Source organism: Pseudorasbora parva, chromosome 10 (assembly GCF_024679245.1).
Source record: "Pseudorasbora parva isolate DD20220531a chromosome 10, ASM2467924v1, whole genome shotgun sequence".
NCBI classification, from domain to species: Eukaryota; Metazoa; Chordata; class Actinopteri; order Cypriniformes; family Gobionidae; genus Pseudorasbora; species Pseudorasbora parva.
This window is the reverse complement of record NC_090181.1, coordinates 15,696,349-15,709,078: the sequence shown is the minus strand read 5'-3', so window position 1 is coordinate 15,709,078 and position 12,730 is coordinate 15,696,349. Positions and strand designations below refer to the sequence as shown.

Here is a 12,730-nt window from a genome sequence, read left to right as displayed (position 1 = left end):
AAAAGTCCTGGCTAATCCAAGCTTTGGCAGTAGATGTAGCTCTGTTTTTGAAGTCTATAAAAATTCAGCTGTCCGTCAAATGTGCTCCATGCGGCTCCGGAGGTTAATAAAGACTTCTGAAGTGAATCGATGAATTTGCGCAAGAAAAATATCTATATTTAAAACTTTATAATCTAAAGTTCCAGCCTATCGCCTTACGTGTAAAAGTGTTGAAAGTGCCTCCTCGCATTTCAATATGCATATGGCCTTTTGAACTACAGAGGCACTTTCAAAACTTTTTCCATAAATTGAATATGGAATGCGATTGGATGAAAGGCTATAATTGCTGTACAGTAGCCTATGGTTTATGATATTTACAGAGTTTGGTCTTTTAATATCAATGTAAGTGCCGTAAGCATTTTCACATTGAGCAATTTAGAATAATTTCTTATATCATTGTTCTTTGCTTTAAGAATTTGCTGGGCAATCTGAATCTGTGAGTTTAGTTGTCTCATTTGCAAACGCATTGTGTTGCTTTAAAAATCTAATGGTGAATACAGATTACAAAGTTGTTCACCAAAACCATGTGTTTTGTATTAATTTACCATCTAACCAAGTTATCATATTTGGTAAAATGAAGTCAGTGTGCCACCTACAGGCCTTTTGGGGTGTAGATTGGTAAACAACATGTAAAATGGCCATAACTACATTACCCTTTTTGACAGAATAATCGTGATTATGATTTTGAGAAAAATAATCGTGATTATGATTTTGAGAAAAATAATCGTGATTATCATTTTAACCATTAACGTGCAGCCCTACCGAGAGCCCTGTACTGAACTAAAACATCTGAACAATGGGTTATATCATGTGAATATAGTAGTTCATCCTTGGTTGATTTGGCTCCTCAGTGTTCAGCAGTTGAGATGAAGCTGAAGCAGGTGACCGAGGAGATGAACTGTCAGAGACATAATGCTGAAAGCGTGCATAGATCTCTGGAGCAGAAAATCAAAGACCAGGAGAGAGAAAGTCAAAAGGTTTTGTTTCCTTACTGTCAAATATAATTTAACATTTGTTTTATATTTTTGAATATTGGATGAGCTGAAGCTGACAAATGATTGTCTTCTCTCTCATTTCAGGAACTTGCACAACTTCAAAGCTCACATCAAACTCTTGAGCAGCAATTTAACCAGGTGAAAAATAAAATGAGTATGGAGATCCAGCAAGCCAAAAAAGACTACAATGTTTTGCAATCAGATATAGATAAGGTAATTTAAAATTTCAACTATGAATATTGTTTTATGAATAACACATTTCTGTATAATTTCTTCTTTGTTTCTTTTCAATTATTTTATATATATAAATTTTGGCTAAGTTAATCACAACAGAATGCCATTGGTTTCAAAGGTAACTGCCCTAAAGAATCGACTGGAGAAAGATTTGGAAGAGCTGAAACAGAAACTTCTAAGGTCTGAGCAGGCATTACAGGCCAGTCAAGTGAAGGAGGCAGAGTTGAAGAAGAAATTTGATGTAAGTTCTGTGTATCTGTTAAATAAATTGTATTTTAATTTAATAATACCAGATTTTAATTTGTGGCATTTATAAAAGTTTTTAGTATAAAAGCATGTAAATGACTTGTTTCTGCTCATCTTAGGAGATGCAGAGAGAGAAGAACACTCTCAGTTGTCAGTTAGACCAAGGAATGAAGAGGGTCAAACAGCTTGAAGAGGAAAAAATAAATATTGAACAAAACCTTGCCAAAAACCGTGCGATGGTGGATGATTTGAAAAGTATGTTTTAAATGTGTAATAAATCTCTGGTACATTTTCAATATTATATTATTATTTTAAAGAAAAAAATCTAAAGAAATGATTTATCTAATAATTTTAACTCGTTACTTTCAGGTAAGACACAAACCCAGAGTGAAGAACTGACTGAACTTCGCAAACAAATGGACCGTCAAAGTGCAACATCATCTCAAGAATTGGAAAATGCCAAGAAAACTCTGGCTGAAACAGAAGCAAAGATACTGAAGACTCAGGCCGAGTTGCAAAAACTAGGTCATGAAGTTGAACTCAAAACTAATAAGATTTGTGCTGTGGAGAAAGAAAATGAAGACCTCAAAATTACCTCAAACTCCTGTCAGAAAGAAGTTGCTGAGATGAAGAAAGAGTATGAAGCTCTTCTGGAGTGGAAAAATGAAAAGGAGCAGTTGATTAACACTGCTGAAACCAACCGTGAAGAAATGCTGAGTAAAATTGCAGATCTGGAGAGAGACAAGGCCAAACTCAGTGATGCTCACGATGACTTTCAGAAAAAAATACAAGATTTAGAAAATGAGAAAATTTGCCAGTCTGGTCAGATTGATTCACTCAAAGGTGAACTGCTTGTAAAATGTGTGGAACTGGAGGAAAAGGGTAGAGTGTATGAGGATCTTCAACAGCAGTTTAGTGAGACGCATCAAAAACATAACAAGGAGATGGACAATTTGAAGCAACAAATCACTCTAATACAGGAGCAGCTGAGCGAGCTTGAAACTAAACTTCATCAAGAAACAAGTAAGTTGGAAGGAATGGAGCAGGCCCATGTTCAGCTCCTTACAGAATATGAAAGTGCTTGCGACCTTGCTAAATCAAAGGACTCCATTATTGAAATGAACAGAACGGAGATTGAGCATCTTCAAGAATCCTTTGTCTTGCGAGAGCAGGAGCTAGAGAAATTAAAAGAAGAGAAAGACATGTTGGCTAAAGAATGTGAAGCCCACCTTGCACAAAACAAAGAGTTGGAACAAGAAAAACTCAATGTTGAAACATCCCTGCAGGAGGTTCATGAGAATATTACCCTCTTGGAATCAGACCTAAAGTCTCAAAAGGATTCAAATGCTGATATTCAAGAAAGGTATGATGATCTTTCTAAAGTCAAAGAAGGTCTGGTAGAGAAAGTGTCTTTGGTGGAAAAGAGGGAAAAAGATCTTATTCAAGAAGTTGAATCTCTGCTACAAAAGAATACGTACTTCTGTTCTCTTGAAGAGCAGTTTAACTGCCTTGTTTCTGAGGCAGAAGAGACCAGAAGTTCCTTAGAAAAAGTAAAGGAGCTACAAGTTCAGACCGCCACTGAGTTGGAAAATCAGAAGACAATCGCTGAAAATCTTGCAAAAGATATAGAAGAACAAATAAGGAAAGCATTAAGCTTAGAGCAGGATAATGCTCAACTCAAAGTAAAACAACAAGAAATCGAGAAGTATGAAAGCCTTCAAAAACTCCATGAGGTTGTTTGCCAAGAAAAAGAAAATCATCTTAAACAGGTTTCCATAATGACAGAAGCACTTGCTGAAAAAGATGCCATGGCAGAAAAGATTGTTTTAATACAACATGAGCTTGAGGCATCAAATCATTTGTCTGTCACACTAAAGAATTCACTAGAAAGTCTTCAGAAACAGTTTGAATCTTCTGTAGAACTGAATTCAAGTCTCGAGAAGAATTTACTTGAAAGATCTGAAGAAAAAGCTTTATTAGAGACAAGCATCAAGGAGCTCACTGATAGACATAAAAGGGAATCTAAAGTTTATGTCTCTGAAATGGAAACTCATTTTAAAAAACAAAAGAGTTTAGAGGAGCGTATCATTGCTCTTGAGACAGAATTACAGGGCAAATGTTTGGAGGCCAGAAATGCATCAGAAAAACTGGAGGAGGCTGCTCTTGAAAAGGAAAAGTTGAAGCAAGATCTTGACTTATCAAAGGACCAACTCAAGGAGGTCACCGATTCCTATCAGAAAGTTGTAACGGAATTTGAAGACTTGAAACGAAATGCATTTCCACATGAGCATGAGATAGAAAGTCTCAGAGCTGCTTTGGATATTCTGAAAAGCCAAGAAGCAGCAAAATCTTATGATATTGAATCTTTGAAAGAAAAACTTCAGGAGGCTCAAACTGAGCAAGCTAAAGCATTAGAGACATTAAATGAAAAAAACATTAACATGAGCAAAATCAAAGTACAGCTTGAAATGTTGCAAATGGATCTTGAAGATAATGAAACTTGCATTAATTCTTTTGATGCACAAGTAGAGGAGCTGCAAGGCAACATTAGTGTTCTTGAAGCAAGGTTAGGTGAGAGCGAGACCCAGAGGTCCACCCTACAAGTAGAGCTTGAATCTATCAAAGATGAATATACAAAGCGTGTACTTGAAGTATCACAACTATCTGCATGTTTGGAAGAAACACAAAAGGATCAACAGTCTAGTTCTGCACTAGTCACAGAGTTGGAGTCTCTACGTGTAACACATGAAAAACTTAAAGTTTCCCTAGAGCAAGAGAAATGCAAGCGAGTAAACCTTGAAGCAATGCACAACAATCTTATGGAACAAAAACTTAAGTTGGAATCTTGTATCCAGGAATTGAAAACCGATGCTCAGAATTCCCAGGAGCAAATGGATAAATTAAAGCAGGCGCACAATTGTCTGCTATCTCAGATTTCTGAACAGCAAACTTGCATGGAACAGCTTCAGTCTGAAAAGAATCTTGTGCCAAACTCTGATGCAGACACAGTGAATAAATCACAAATTGCATATGAGAATGACCAAGATATTTGTGAAATGGCATTTGCCAACACATCTAGTTTGCCATTTGAAGAAGATATTGCTTTTCTAAGTGTTTCATCACCTGGAGAGCAGCTTAATTCCCAAGAAGAGGCCCAAATGCCATTGTCAGATAAGAATATCAAACACTTACCACTGAAAGAGTTAATGGAAAATCAATCCAGGGAGCTTGAGGAGCTATCTCATGTTGTTAAGGAGACTGTCAGAACCATGGAGGAGCAAACTGGGGTTAAAATAGAGCAACTCAAATTACAGCATGCTAAAAAGCTCCACAGCATGGAGGAGCAAATGCTCAGTATCAAAAATGAGTTGGAGTCCAAACTAAGAGAAGAAAAACAACACACAGAGATCTTGTCCTCACAACTGGAGACAACCATGCAGCAGCTACAGCAATTTAACCTTGCATCTTCCTCCTTGCTGGCTACTGAAACCTTGCAGGTAACCTATGTATTTCACTATGTAATTTCAGATGGTTTGGATTAACTTAAACTGCTGAGTTTAATGTGTATTTCAATTTTGAAATAATTAATAATGATTGACTTTGAACTGCACATTTTTACAGTTGCATCAGTGAACTGAAAATTTCTCTGCTACATTTATGCCAGCAGTATGACATAAACTATAAAATGACAGATTTAAATCATTTTATTAAAAAAACCTAGGTTTAAAGTAGGTTTAAAGCACTGCCGATATCAAAAAGCTGTTTGATGTAATCTCTCTGGATTTGTATTTATAATTTTATTTTTTTATCTTGAACAGGAAATTGAAAAAAGGACATCAGAAGCACTGGAGAACATAATGCATCATCCTGAAAAGTCAGACTCCACCACTGATATTAGCCAGGAAAGTGAAAAATCACTTGCAGAACTTGAAGCCATTAAGCAAACTCTAAGGATGCGGGAAGAGGAATTTCAGCATTTGCAATCCCAGTTTGAAGTCTTGGAGTCTGAAATGGCAATTAGAAAACATTTGTGCTCAGAATTGGAGGGCAAAGTTTGTGAAATAGAAATAGAAAAGACAAACAGCTCAAACAAACTGCTGTCTGTCATTCAAGAAAATCAGAAACTGAACGACCACATTGGAGAGTTAAAAGAAGAGATTGATTCACTGGAACTACAGCTACAGACCTCCAAATGCCAGCTCTCAGATGTTATGGAGATGATGGAAAGCTTAGGGATGGCAAAAGGTGAGTGGGATGAGAAATATTTCCAGATTGAGAGCGAACTAAAAAGAGTGCGTTCTGAGAAGGCCAATTTAGAGAAGCACATCCTGTCCATGGAGGCTGACATAGAGGAGATACAAGAACAGAAACAAAGGCAAACAGCAGAGCTTGAAGCAGCTAGAAGGAGAAATTGCAGCCTTGAACAACAACTTAATACAACTATGGCAGAAGGTGGGCGACTTAAAGAAGAGCTTATTTTGTGTGCTGATGAAAGGGAAAGTGAAAATCACTCCTTAATGAAGTGGAAAGAAAAGGCTGAGATTATGGAGAAGAGAGAAACTGAGACACGAGAACTTATAAAAGAACTAGAAGAAGACATTAGGACAGGGAAAAGACAAAATGAGACTGCATCTAACCAAATTGATGTCCTGATGAAAGAAAAGGACCAACTAATTCAACAGTCTCAAAACCTTGAGAATACAGTGGCTCTTTTGAAGGAAGAAAATAAAATTGTGTTAATTGAATTTAACAGTTTAAAGAACGATGAGAACTTTGCTTCAAGAGAGTCTGAAAACATGTCTTCCAAAATTCATTCTCTTGAGAATGAGAATGTCAGGCTGTCCCAGTCTCTTGAATCATCCCTCTTGGAGAAAGGTGAAATAGCCTCCAGGTTGATTTCTACTCAAGAGGAAGTAGCTCAGATGAGGCAGGGCATTGAAAAACTGAAGGTGCGAATTGAATCTGACGAACGGAAAAAGAGCCACATGAGTCAGCTGCTCAAAACTGCACAGAGGAAGGCAGATGTTCTCCAGGACAACATTGAAAAACTTGAGAGAGAAAAAGAATTTTCTGACCAGAATTTGGAGGACGCTATTCTTCAAGCAGAGAGTGCCAAAGCCGAACTTGAGGAAATACAGGCTGAAATGCAAGAGCTTGCCAAGAAAATTGAAGAGATGGTCACCGAGCTGAGGGATCTCAAGGAGGAGAAGTATAAACTTGAGCAAGAACTTCAGCAAAAGAACAGCCTAATTGATGAATTGCAGTTGTCCAATCAAGCAGCATCTGAAAAGCTTAAATCTGTGGAAGAGGCAACCATGAACCAGCAACAAATGATCACAGACTTCCAATTTAAAGTTAGTGCAATGGAGGATGAACTTAAACGGTGTCGAACAGAAGTAGAATCAAAAGAACTGAAAGCACAGGATTTGACCTCTCAGTTGCTGTCTTTGCAATCTGAAAACAAAGAGTTTGCCCAGAGAGTTCTTGAATATGAAAGGCATCAGGCAGAGCTTTGTTTAACCAACCAGTCAGTCTTGAAAGACTTTGAAAACAGACAGCAGGAGCTTAGCAAAGAAAACTCTCGACTTCAGTCGCAAATAGATGAGCTGCAGTCGCTATCTTCAATTCAGGATGAGCGAGATGAATTGCAAAAGGACAAAGTTGAGTTACAGGCTACCATTGCACAGTTGGAGGAGAAGACAAGTATGCAGTCTTCCAAGATCGAGTCCATGCAGAAAAGTGTCACTTCTCTAGAGAACAATATCCAACATCTAGAGGGCCAACTTGATGCTATGAAGGTCATGAACTCAGAACTTACAGAAACGGTATTTTTTCATCACCTTTAGTGATTTGCTTTCTCCCCTTCATTTTCTCATTTTCATTTCACATATTTATTTATCTTCATTCATTTTCAGTTAAATGCACTACATGAGAGTAGTTTGCACCTCCATACGCAACATCAGCAAGAACTGTGTGAGGCAAGGGAAAGGTATAATGGATTGGAGATTAATCATAATCAATTGACTTGTCAACTGCAAGAGTCTCATAAACAAATCGAAACATACAAGGTAAGAATTTGTCCTTCACCTTGATTTACACTGGCTTCATTGATGTTCAGGCTCTGCTTACACTACATTTTTATTGCACCTTTCAGCTTGGCTTGGAAGCATTGACAATGGAAAAAGATGGCCTGCAGAAAAATTTATCTGATATTCAAGAAAGTCATGATGTTCAGATAAAGGAAAATAACAGGAGGCATGAGGAGAACCTGAAACATGTACAGCTGCAGGTGGGCAGATGTAATATTGCAGCAATGTGCTTTTATAAGAGTAGTGCTTCCGGCAAGAGGTGTTATGATAAAATAATGCATAAGAGTAAGAGAGCCATTTATTATTATTGTTATATATTTTTAATGTTAGACACTTTATTTCCACTTTTTGAATATTTTCTTCATTTTGATTGAAAATAAAATCCCTTTCCGATCTGTGATGGAAAAGGGGAGAAGAGCGAGTTCGGCAAAAATCTTAGTGTAAATAGACACTCCATGTTTTTTTTCTTTTGTTTTTTTATTTCTGGAGGATAATTTCACATTGAAGCCTAATGGATTCAAATTCTGTTTTGCCATCAGGAATACATTTAATTTAAGTTGATTCAGTTTTTATGTTGTTTAGTTGTTTTACATTTAAAAGTATATATATTTTGAAATTTAACATTTTAGAAAAAAATTATTGTTTTTGATATAATTTTGTTATCAATATTTTATGTTCTGCAGCATGAGATGGAGATTAATGCACTGAAGGAAGACATGATCGTGGTTGAAGAACGGGCTGCCCAGTATCTATCTGACCTAAATAGCTTCAAGTCTCAAAATACAGATGTGGAGTCTGCCTTAAAAGAGTTACAAAATAAATTGGTATATTGCGAAAATGAAAAGGTATTGTTTGTTTTTTCTGGTTGTTTTGCGTTATTTTGGACACAACTGTCATTCTATATGCAAGTAATTAACTTTTATATCAATTGGTCTTGGTCCCTGTAGAGAGAGTTAGACTCAAAGGTTGTGCGCTTGTCCAAAGAGAAGGAGAGTGCTATGAGTAAGATCAATTTGTGGATGAAGTCATGCAAACAGCTGGAAAATGAGAAGCAGGCACTTCAGGAAGAACTTCAGCAGCAGGGACAAAAGATAGCAGAACTGCAGGCCTCACAGAAGCAAGGTATGGACAAAATTAAAGTGATTTCACATCAGCCACATTTCAAATTTGTCTATCTCCATTTAAACTGAAATGTATAATAAATGTGTTTGGAATTTGAAAATTTTTAAACAAAGAAACATTATGATGGAAAATTAACAGGATATACTTAGGATTTTACACTCTGGACATTTTGATTATTTATTAGTGTTGGAAGTTATATATAAGCATTTTTACTGGTGATACACAGTATATCATTTTATGGGTTTAGTTCACCAAAAAAATTCAGTAATTATCATTCAGTCAATAATTACTAAACCTCGTTCCAAACCCGTTAAGCTTTCATTCATCTTTACAACACAAATGTAAGGTTTTTTTTATGAAATCCAAGAGCTCTCTGGCCCCTCCATAGACCGCAATTTAATTACCACTTTCAAGGTCTATAAATTTAGTAAAACATTTGTTAAAATGAAAAAAGCTGTGTGACTACAGTGGTTCAACCTTAATTTTATGTGACGGGATTGCCCCAAAATAACGACTTTGTTCAACGATCTCTTCTCGTCTGTGCCAGTCTCCTACGCTGTTGAAATATTGTAAACAGTGCAGCACAGTTCAATGGAAGAATTGGCAGCTCACCATTGGCTAACTCCTGCGTCAGCATCACCCATGTATCATGGTTTTCACGTGAACAGTGTTGGCCAATGGTAAGCCGGAGTTCTGACGTAGTACTTTGAAAGCACTGCACTGTATTTACTACATCAACAGCATAGGAGACTGGCAATGATGAGAAGAGATTGTTGAATAAAGTTATTTTGGGGAGGGTTTGCCCAAAAAAAGTATTCTCGTTGCTTTATAAAATTTATTTAAAAATTAAAATTAACTACTGTAGACACATCAGCTATTTTAATGATGTCTTTCCTATCTTTCTGGGCCTCGAAAGTGGTCATTAAATTGCTGTTTATGGAGGGGCCTGAGAGCTCTCGGATATCATCAAAAATATTATTCCCTTTTTTGTAAAATCAATTTTACATCATCTGTCATGTTAACAGGGGATGGCAGCAGTGACGCCCTGCAGGAAGAACTACAGGAGCTGAAAGAAGCTCTGGAGGAAAAGAGCCGTGAGGCGGACGACAGTATGGACCGATACTGCAGCCTCATGGTAAAAGTTCACAAGTTGGAAGAGACCAATGAAAGCCTCAAGAGCCAGCTCAAGCAGTTGAGCAACCAGACAAAGACACCCAAGAGCAGGAGGTCCCTGAGGTCTGAGAAGAGTAATATGGAGAACAATACGCAATTGGAAGACAACGAGAGTATTTCAGCAGGAAAGAGACAAAGAGCAGCTGATGACACCCCCGGCAAAGCACAGGAAGCCCTGCACAGTATTACCAAGAGACTGAAAGCTGCGGCTGCCACACCTAAAGCCGCACAAGACGATGAGGATTTCAGACCAGAGGGTTTGCCTGAACTTGTTCAGAAAGGTGAGAGGTTATCGCAATTTGTCATTCACTGTACTCATGGCACAGCCTTCCACATCAAATGAACACATCAGCATTCATATGTGAGTTGTTCTCAATCAAACTTTCACAATTGAAGGATTGCTATTTTTACACATCTATATCACTTTGTACTCTGTACAGGTTTTGCAGATATTCCAATTGGAGAGATGAGCCCATTCATCATTCGCAGAACTACAGCGCAGCGCTGCAGCCCTCGCCTGGCCGGCCGGACAACTGCAGCTCAGCAGAGCTCCGTTTTAGCAGAACAGCCTGTGCAAATCTCCAAACAGACAGTAAAGGGGAGAAAATCAAACACAGTGAGTAGAGCTACCTGTGTCTTTTCCTACTAGATAGATAGATAGATAGATAGATAGATAGATAGATAGATAGATAGATAGATAGATAGATAGATAGATAGATAGATAGATAGATAGATAGATAGAGGATTGGTGAAAAACTAGGATTTTTTATCTAGACTATATAAATACATTATTATATAAATACATTATTATAAAATAATACATTTACCTTTATTACATTGGAAATAGTCACTTAGTAGATGCATATATTATTATTTTGCATTATTATTACTCAACTTAAATCTTTGGAAAATGCAATTTGTCCTGATAAAGCAGCCAACAGTATTAGCAGTGCAGTAATACCAAATTTTAAGAGTACACCAAAATAGTTACAGTGCTGGAAATCTTTTCCGAATTACAGAGAATATACAGTATATGTACTATAATCTTTATTTTAATATAAACCATGAGAGGTTTATATTCCATTAAAACTCCCATGTAGCTGAAAATGTTTAGTCAGTCATTCATCAGTCTTAAACCACAGGAGGGCATCACAGACCCTCAGAAAATCTGCAGCCTGTAGTTTACTCATTATGCCACTCCTAACGTTACTGACCATGAAAGCATTTATAGATGAAACTTTGTAGGACATTTCAGATTAGATGGAAAGACTTGGGTGCTCTGAGGCATTAAAGCTCTTCTGTCAGCTTTTAACTTCTTCCGTACCACTGATCATGTCACCTTACCCCAGGTCACCATTTCCTGGGGATTTTCCCATTTATTCTTCAAGAATTCAAAGGGAAGCAGACCACATGCTGCAGAGTTACTCTTATGTCCCAGAAAAACCCTTCACCACCTTGAACACCTGATTCAGGATATAGTTAAGCTTTTATGAAGGCCAAGGTTCTGCATTCCTGCTTCCATGTGTCAATTTAAAGGAATTATTCGGGTTCAGTACAAGTTAAGCTAGATCATTAGTACTTGTGACATAATGTTGATTTACATTTTAAAAAATGTTCACTTGTCACTCCTTTTGATGAAAAAAGCAAGAATGTGAGTAATAGTGAGGGAATTGTAGTTTGCAATATGTAACAGTTAAAATAATCACTGGTCTAGTGGTATAGCCACAAGATTTACACAATATGCGTTAACATGTTTTTTGTGTGTGTAAAAGAAAAATAAACACTTTTCTGTAAATGTTATATTAATTAAAACAACTGAACATTGACAAGAACTTTACAGCTCAAATGTTTAAAAACTAATTTTCACATTACAGCATGTCATCCCTCTGAAAATTGGTCCTCAATCCTATTGCACACGCTTTTACCTTTTTTATTTCTTTCTTTTTTTTGTTTTCTTTTTTTAAAGTGATTTTTGAAAATTACCTTTCTTGTAGTGTGTAACGTAGTTCTAAGTGAATGAAAACATCCTGCAAAGTTTTAAATCTGAAAGTGCACCTTATATAAAGTTTTTGTCGACTCTGAATCGATTAAACAATTTGAAAATATTAGCATATTGCCCAACCTCTTATTGCGCTTGCAGACACCAGGGAAAACTTAGAACCCCCTTAGTTCTGGGCTAACGCATGTGCTGATATTGGTACAGTTCCCAGATGTACACCGCAATAAATTAGAAATGCACACACACACTTGTTAATGCTAATGGTGAGGAATTACAGTTGAAACCTCTCATAATGTACATCAAACTGAGTAGCATCAGTGATAAACGTCCTGCTCAAGGTTTGGGTTAAATAACCCTTTCAATGAGTCATGCTGGGATTGGTGTAAAATCGACGTCCTCGTTACTGTCTTTACAGTGTATACTATCAAAGCCTCCGGACGCCAGGCAGAGCTGGAGTTCAGTTATGTTAATGGACTGGTTTCCAAAATACGTGCTGTACGCGATAGACCAATCACAACAGACTGGGCCATCTGACCAATCAAAACTGAGTATGCTTGCCTAAGGAGGGATTTAGAGAGACTTATTCATACATCAAGTCGTTTGAAAATCATTGAAATACATGTACATTGTATTTTATGAGAATTAAACATTCGGAAACTTTAAAATGGCATAATAGGGGCACTTTAAGAAAAGCGCCCCTATTATGGGTCGTTTTTTGTGGTAATCAACCACAGTTCATCTCAACTTTGTGTGTATATATACAGTGGCATGAAAAAGTATCTGAACCCTTTGGGATTTCTCACATTTCTGCATAAAAACACCATCAAATGTGA

At 37.0% G+C, this 12,730-nt stretch overlaps 1 protein-coding gene across 2 annotated transcripts in view; it reads left to right on the top strand.

The window, feature by feature from the left end:
* cenpf (centromere protein F) overlaps positions 1-12,730 on the top strand; it is a 29,184-nt gene that overhangs the window by 11,959 nt on the left and 4,495 nt on the right. For both annotated transcript variants that reach the window (XM_067455299.1, XM_067455298.1), the window contains exons 8-19: positions 891-1,016; positions 1,119-1,247; positions 1,387-1,509; positions 1,634-1,769; positions 1,884-5,011; positions 5,333-7,339; positions 7,430-7,582; positions 7,669-7,803; positions 8,287-8,448; positions 8,551-8,725; positions 9,751-10,179; positions 10,339-10,514. In XM_067455299.1, coding sequence (XP_067311400.1) covers positions 891-1,016; positions 1,119-1,247; positions 1,387-1,509; positions 1,634-1,769; positions 1,884-5,011; positions 5,333-7,339; positions 7,430-7,582; positions 7,669-7,803; positions 8,287-8,448; positions 8,551-8,725; positions 9,751-10,179; positions 10,339-10,514 — 6,879 coding nt within the window. The remainder of the gene's footprint in view (positions 1-890; positions 1,017-1,118; positions 1,248-1,386; positions 1,510-1,633; positions 1,770-1,883; positions 5,012-5,332; positions 7,340-7,429; positions 7,583-7,668; positions 7,804-8,286; positions 8,449-8,550; positions 8,726-9,750; positions 10,180-10,338; positions 10,515-12,730) is intronic.